Genomic DNA, 7,458 nt, shown 5'->3' on the forward strand with positions numbered 1-7,458 from the left:
GTTTCTCATTTGGAATAAGACACAGAGGCTGTGAGAAGAGAAACTGGGTGGGGGGGGGGCCCTGGGGACTGAGCCATTCGGGTTCCAGGAAGCCCCCCCCGCCAGAGAGCAAGGGGAAGCACAGGTGGGACAGAACTGAGCACCTTAGATCATTGGAGGAGACGCGGCTCCCCCCCGCCAGGCCCGCCCAGAGAGGGGCCATAGCCAGGGGTTCCACACTGTTCCAGGGGAGAAGGATCGTGGAGCTGAGTAACTGCGGAAACGCCGCGGACTTCACGGCGCCTTTTGCATTTGAAGCTCTGTTAAGCGTGCAGTCGAGTTCCCCAAATGTGTCTGATTTCGGAAGCTCCTGCACCACCTCTGGAAATCTCCGAGAGTCGGGGATTTCGAGCTGGACACCCAAGTCTGTAACATGCGACTGGTCACAAATCCGGGCCCTGTGGCCGACAGTGCCCGCACCCCGGCACTCAGAGACTGGACAGAGGAGGGGGCTGGGCGAGCCGGCCAGTGAAGGGCGCCGCCTGACCGTCACGCTGACCTGTCTTTTAGGTGAATCTTGCAACGACTCCGGTTTCCAAAATGGCCTCGGATTTTGCAGAGAACGAGCTGGATCTGTTTAGAAAGGCTGTAAGTACAGTATGGTTGTTCATTGGCCGGGCTTGCGACGGGAAACTTGCCGTCTTCAGCGTTAGAAACGGAAACTGCCATCATAGAGGGTCACCGCCGCGGCCCCAGATGGCCATCTGCGGGGTCCCTGCCCAGTGCATCGCCTCCGGGCGCCGGCTCGGGAGGGCGCCGTGGCTGCCTGGGAGGGAGCTTGTCCAGATGTGAACCCCGGTCGGTGGAGCACCAGGCGTCTGGGTGTGTGGTGCAGGCGGACCGGCGTTCCCGCCTGGTGCTCGCCGCGCCGCCCAGACCCCCAGCGGCGGTGGCCGAGGCGCCAGGGAGCTCGCTGGCAAGGCCGGATCCCGGTCCCCGCCCAGACCGCGGCCCGTGGCCGTGCGTGTTAACAAGGGCACCCCGTGGAACCCTTCCCGTCTGCATCGGAGAGGCACTGCTCTGCCTCCCCGGCTTCAGGGCTCTTCCCTCAGCCCCCTTGTCACTCACCCGGCTGAGCCCCGGGTCAAGGCGGTGCTTCTCAGCCCGGGCCGCGTTCCAGGAACCAGGAGGTAGGAGCCTCGAGACATCCGGTCTCGTCCACATCTGGCGGATCCGGGTCTCTGGTGACGGGTCCTAGAACCCTCCCTTTCGAGCCTCCTCTGACGGCAGTCGGCAGCCGAGGTCGAGGACCCGGCTGTGACGGCAGACGCTCCTGCGTGTGTGGAAAGCTGAAAGCCTGTCACAGACGCTTCCTGCTGTGAGCAGTCTCGAGGGCGGTGCCCGGCAGCCCCTCCTGGCCCGGGCTCCGGCGTCTCTGCCGCTCCCGAGTGGGCCTGCGCCCTAGCTCGCCCGGGCTTTGCTTTCCCGCCCTCCCTGCCTCCAGCCAGCCCCTCGGCCCCCGCTCTCCTGCCCGCGTTTGAGTAGACGGGTGCCGCCTCGTCATCCACTCTTTCATCCCTCGGCTTCTCTGCCTTCGGGGAGGTGGGGGCAAGGGGGCCGATCTGGATCCGGAGGCCTGAGGATCATCCATCTGGCATGGTGTCACAGGGTGACCGTTGAGACAGAAGGACTGACCATGGTCACGGCTGTTGATGTTCGCTACTAAACTGTCTTCCTGAAGGATTGTTCCAGGGCTCAGCTCTGTCTGTGATCGGTAGTTTCGCGGCACCCCTGCCAGGATCGGTGTTATTGCTTAAACGGTGTTTTTGCCGATTTAATAGATGAACGTGGTACCTGCTGTTTCTTCCAGTTGGAACTGATTATTGATTCGGAAACTGGCTTTGCGTCCTCCACAAATATTTTGAACCTGGTCGATCAACTTAAAGGCAAGAAGATGAGGAAGAAGGAAGCAGAGCAGGTGCTGCAGAAGTTCGTACAAAACAAATGGCTGATCGAGGTACGGTGTCCAGCGGCTTCCCCAGCCTGGCTCGCCGTTCAGACCGGATAGCAAATTCTCCCCCCGAACCGTATGGTATCCGGTGGTCCGCTGAGCCGGGCCCTCTCGGGCCCCTCGTCTGCCTTAACGCCGGCCGTGACGGTACGAGAAGGGCTCGGGGCCTCCCGTTCACTCACGTCACGTGTCCAGGAGGCCCGGCCGGAAGCGCAGAGCACGCGCCACCCGGGCTCAAGCCCCCGGTCCGCAGAGGCGGGTCCGTGTGCACCGTGGGTGAGGGCGCCGCTCTGGCGTTGGGCCTGGGACCCGATGAGGTGGCCTGGAGCCCCTCTCCTGTAGGAGGGGAGGAGGAGTGTCCCCTCGGGGCGGGGATGGGACGGCAGATGGCCAGAGCCTGGTGCCAGGGTCCCAGGGCAGCTGCTGCCACCGTCAAGGTTGTCGGTGGTTGTTATCGTTGGTGTTCGTTATTCAGGGCTAGCGCCCTCGAGTCCTCTCAGGGAGCCGGTGGCCCGCCGGAGCAGGGAGGACGTGTGGGTGAACTGCCGGAGAGGAGCCGTGGCGCCCGGGAAGGGACCAGACTGCCCTGCACGCTCGTGGTTCGAGGACCCCCCCACGTCCGCTTCTGCTGACCGAGCGGGCCAGACGTCTCCGTGCTTTCCCACACAAGGCGAGACCTTCGCCCGGAAGCCCGAGCCAGACGGACGCAGCTCTCGCTCGCCGCGGCCTGTGCCCGCGCACGGTGCGCTCGGGTCAGCCTTTGGCTTCCTCGCTCGGCGGCCAGACCGTGGCCGGGGACCACTGCTCGTGGCCAACGCGATCGTTCTTTCCAGGGAGGGCCCGCCTCCAGTGGCCGGAGCTGCGGTGCTCTGGGCCATTGCCCTCTGACGGGGCGGCCGTCCTGTACCGAGTGCCGCCGATCACTGAGTGCACAAGTGCTCGGCTCCCGAGGTGCTTTCCTGACCGTAGGGGAGGCCGGACGGGCCACAGAGCTGCGGACAGGGGCGCCAGGGCGGGGGTGCCGGTGCCATGGCCACGGGTCCCCCGCTGCCCCGCGGAGACGGAGAGCCCCTCTGCTTTGGTTTTAGCTGAACAAACCGCAGCTCCGTGGTCTGGCTGGCGTCCTGCACCCGGCCCTCGTCTGGGTGACTGCAGCTCCCTACCGATTGCTTTGTCACGGGTTTCCTTCCCCTTGGGGGCGTCTGGCAGTACGGAACATTCTCGGGCGGCTCGGGTGATAACTGGCTGAGCTGGGTCAGACCGCACGTGTTTAAGGACAGAGGCTGGCATCCTCGACTTGTTCGCTGTGCCTTGTTGCACCTGTAGGCGCGCTATAAACTCTTGCTGAGGGGATGGCCACATAGGTAGGGGACGTGCCAGAGGGACAGAATTTACGTAAAACTTGCCAAAAACTATACCAAGAAATGCTCGCTCCTCAGACGAAGAGGAGACGGTAATTGACCTTCGTGAAGAAACACGCTGGAGTCACCTGGTGTTCCACCCCGAGCCGTTCCAGTAGCCCCCGTGCACCTGCTTTGGCCCCGCGAGTTACCGTGTCGCGATGGCAGGGGCCGGAGGCGGGTGGTCGGGGGTCTGGGGGAGGTCCTGAGGTGGCCCAGCTAAACCACGGATCCTCGAAGTGTGGGTGTGCTGACAGCCAGCGTCCGCATGTCGCAGGGACCGGCCAGATGCGAGGCCTGAGCTCAGATGGTAGTGGTGAGGCGAGGCCTGGGAGATCTCGGGAGTCTTGGTCTTTTGGGTGGGGTGGGCGGGGCACCTCACCTGCCCCTGCCCCTCCCTGTGACGCCCCCCCCCCCCCCCCCAGGCCGAGTAGGGTCGGGAACAATAAGCACCGGGCACGGTTTCAGGCGCGGGGTAGATGTTGAGTAAACGTGTCTTGGGCCCGACTGTGAACTCGAACTTTTCACTGGGGCCCAGAGCAATCCTCCGTGGTCCCCACACAGGGTCGACTTGTCTTCCCTCAGAGGCTCATCACGGGACCACCAAGCACCTAGCCCCAAGGCGCAGGGCACACGAGCACGTCCCCACAAGAGCAGAACCGGGCCTGGTGTGGCAGTCACGGGCCCACGGTCTGGGGAGGGAGCTGGTCAGGCAGCTCCCTGTGGGCGAGTGACAGATGGAAAGGAAAGGGGGTTGCAGAACTGCTTTGCCCCAGCTGAGGGAACTACGGGAGCTACAGGCTGTGTGGGGGGGAGGGGGGAGGGAAGAGGAGCACCGGGGCAGGGGTGGTGCCGAGTTCGCCCCGTGGGGAGACTGCCTCCCTCCCCTCTCCGCCCGTGTCCTCACCGTGGGAGGGGGCCACCCGCGGACTCGGGATCCACGCCCGTTGAGGCACGGGTTCAGGGAACCCTCCTCGGGTCCCTTTTGGGTCTCGGCCCAAGTCCTTCCACGCCTGAGGCTCTGCCAAGGGGCCGGCGCGGACGGCCGTCGGCGGGGCAGGCGGACGCCGGCCGTGCGAGGGGCACCCAAGCCCCGTGAGCTCGCCGGACCCGCGGGGCTGCTGGACCGCCGGGAGGGTAAGGGGTTCGAGAGCTCACCGCCCCCCGCCGTGCCTGCAGAAAGAAGGGGAGTTCACGCTGCACAGCCGGGCCATCCTCGAGATGGAGCAGTACATCCGGGAGACGTACCCCGACGCCGTGAAGACCTGCAACATCTGCCACAGCCTCCTCATCCAGGTACCCGCGGGCCCCGCCCCCACACGAGCAGACCCAGGGCATCCGAAGGGTCTGGGGCCACCGCGACAGCGCCCGCCTTGCCTCCTCTCGCCCCGGGCCCCCCGGGTCCAGTCCCGGGGCGCGCTTGGTTTTGTTTTCCCCTGGAAGGGCTCTCAGGAGCCTGGCGTAGCCCGCGTGGCCTGGCAGTGGCGTGGCCGGCGTCCCGCCGCGTCGGGCACTGTTCTGTGTCGCGCTGCCCGCCTGGCGGGGCACGTTCGGGGCTCCTTCCTCCCCCCCCGTCTCTCTCTACGGTCGTCAGCTCCGCTCCCGTGAGCCTCTGTGCACCTGTACCCTGGGCCGCCTGGTGATTATTTCCCTGGGCCGAAATTTCTGGAACAGAGTACACGGTTGTTGTTTTTTTTTGTTTTTTTTTGTTTTTTAAGTTTTATAGTTTTATTTCTTCGAGAGCGAGAGAGATGCAAGGCGGAGGGGCAGAGAGGGAGAGAGAGCGAGAATCCCAAGCAGGCTCCAGGCCGTGGGCACAGAGCCCGACGTGGGGCTTGAACCCACGAACCGTGAGCTCGAGCCCTGAGCCGAAACCAAGAGGCGGTCACCTAACCGACTGAGCCACCCGGGCGCCCCCCCCCTCCTCCCCCCACGTGTTTTCGTAAAGCCTCCGACCCACGTCCAAACAGCCGGAGGCGTGAGGGCCGCGTGCACGGGACCCCGCGTCTCTGAGGCGGCCTGGCCGTGCCGCTGCGCTCCGGCCTGTAGCATCCTGAGCGCCCTCTGCCTGCGTGGGACTCTCTACTAAAAGTTCCTAGAAGCCATCGCGCTGAGGGCCTCGGGGTCATCGTCACCCGTCTGTGGCCCGAAAGACCGCACTCCGGAGCCTGCCGGCCGTCCTGCCCGCTGATCGCCAGAGGCGCGCGTGCCTGTCGAGGGGCGCGCAGCCGCTCAGCCGTCGCCTTTCTGGTTTCAGGGGCAAAGCTGCGAGACCTGCGGCATCAGGATGCACCTGCCGTGCGTCGCCAAGTATTTCCAGTCCGCCCCGGAGCCGCGCTGCCCCCACTGTAACGACTACTGGCCCCACGAGATACCAGGTTCGCGTCCCTCAGGCGCTCGGGGGCAGGGCGGGTGGGGGACACCCGGGGACGGGGAGCCCTCAGCTGAGGGCTCCGCCCGTGTGGGTCTGTCCACGGGTCCCCGGCCCTCCAGGGGAAGCCGCTCCCGCAGTAAGCAGACGCCTGTGTTCGCGCACGCCTGCAGGGGCCCTCAGAACGCAGCGGAAACCCCCTGGCTAGTGAGGCTCGTGAGGGTCTGGTCTAGACGAGACCCCCCCCACCCCCGGCCCCGCCCCCGCCCCCAGCAGCTGCGTGCGGGTGGGAGGTGAAGGCGGTGCCCATCCCTCCCCGGCCGCGGTGCCGGGTCAGCAGGGCGTGCCGAGGGCGTGCCGAGGCCGCCACCTGCCCTGCCGCTCACGGTATCTTCCGGCCTCTTCCGTGTACAGAAGTCTTCAACCCCGACAAGGAGCGGGAGGCCGGGACCTCCAAGGCGAACAAAAAGCCCTCGCGGTCCAGGCAGCACTAGCTGGCGGGCCCTGTTCGGAAGAGAAGCGTCAGCGTCTCCCGTCGCACCGAGTCCCCTTGCTGCTCCGTGTTCGCTCGTTAGCAGGTCTGGAATAAAAGTTGCTAAGGAGTCGTGGCTGCGGCCTCAGTCTGTGGTTGTGCGGGTCGTGCGCCCCCGGAGGAAGCTTCACGTCGTGGCCCTTCCCTTCCTGGGCTCCCCCTTAACTGAGAGCCCGCCTGGGGGGTTCGGGAGCGTCAGGCAGGTAACGGAGAGCGTCCCCACCGACTTAGAGAAGTTATTTCTTGGGACGGAAGAGGAAGCTTGTGGAGATGACCAGAAGGCAGGAAAACCAGCGGAGAAAAGACCGACCTTGGAACCGGGGGCCTGGAAGGGCTGGGCAGTTCGGACAGCCCGCTGCCTGCCTACCTGGCCAGGTGCTTTGGCCCGCGAGGAAGGGCAGGGTCGTCGCACACAGGGGCAGACAAGTCCCAGCTGTCAGGAAGCCTTGGGACACTCCCCCCCCCCCCCCCCCCCCCCGCTTCTGGTCTCCCCTGCATTGATTCCAACGTGAACTTCCCGAAGACTCCTACCAAAACCCTCACGCACAATTCTCGAGACCCTGCCTGGTGCTCCAGGTTTGGGACATCAGGCCGTTGCCCGCCTCCCTGCACAGCCCGTCTTCACTCAGCTCCCTGCCGACACCGCTCGCTCGGTCACTGGACCGGTGATGCTCACGGCTGTCCCGCTTCCTGGGGCCTCCCCTTCCGGCCCTTGTCACACAACAGCACGCAGACCTGTCTCCCTGGCCCGGCGCCCTTGTCCGTCCCGGTGCTGGCTGCACCAGGCCCCCTCCGGCCCCCAGTTCCCTCTGCTCCGCCTGCACGGCTCCTTCCTCTCCCCCAAGGGCTGGGCCTTCCTGCCCCAGGGCTGCTGCACCTGCTGCGGGGAGGTCCCCCTCAAACCTCACTGCCAGTTTGGGTGTCCCGGTCATTCTGGCTTATTCACATGTCGTCTACGGTAAATCGTGTCCCCGTCACCCTGTTCGGTTTCCTTCATGGCACTCGTCACTACCTGCACCGTCGCCCTCCTCTCCGGACCCCCCGGGCCCTCATGACCGCCAGGGCGGGCCCCATCTGGCCGGAGACCATGCGTGCCTGTGTGGGACCGGGTCCCGAGCAGGTCCCTGTGTCTCAGGTGGATGGGTGGGTGACGCGGCCTCGTGCC

General features: G+C 65.6%; 1 protein-coding gene across 4 annotated transcripts in view; it reads left to right on the forward strand.

Annotated features, from left to right (window-relative positions):
- Window positions 1-6,363, forward strand: part of NSMCE1 (NSE1 component of SMC5/6 complex) — a 31,629-nt gene extending 25,266 nt beyond the window's left edge. For 3 of the 4 annotated variants that reach the window (XM_086692640.1, XM_086692641.1, XM_086692643.1), the window contains 5 exons: window positions 550-627; window positions 1,850-1,996; window positions 4,570-4,686; window positions 5,648-5,768; window positions 6,176-6,363. In XM_086692640.1, coding sequence (XP_086548766.1) covers window positions 550-627; window positions 1,850-1,996; window positions 4,570-4,686; window positions 5,648-5,768; window positions 6,176-6,255 — 543 coding nt within the window. In that variant the 3' untranslated portion in view covers window positions 6,256-6,363. The remainder of the gene's footprint in view (window positions 1-549; window positions 628-1,849; window positions 1,997-4,569; window positions 4,687-5,647; window positions 5,769-6,175) is intronic. The other variant, XM_086692642.1, reaches the window with a different exon arrangement.
- The last annotated feature ends 1,095 nt before the right edge of the window (window positions 6,364-7,458 follow it).

This window comes from Puma concolor, chromosome E3 (assembly GCF_028749965.1).
Source record: "Puma concolor isolate L17-30 chromosome E3, mPumCon1.1.hap2, whole genome shotgun sequence".
In the NCBI taxonomy this organism is placed as follows: Eukaryota; Metazoa; Chordata; class Mammalia; order Carnivora; family Felidae; genus Puma; species Puma concolor.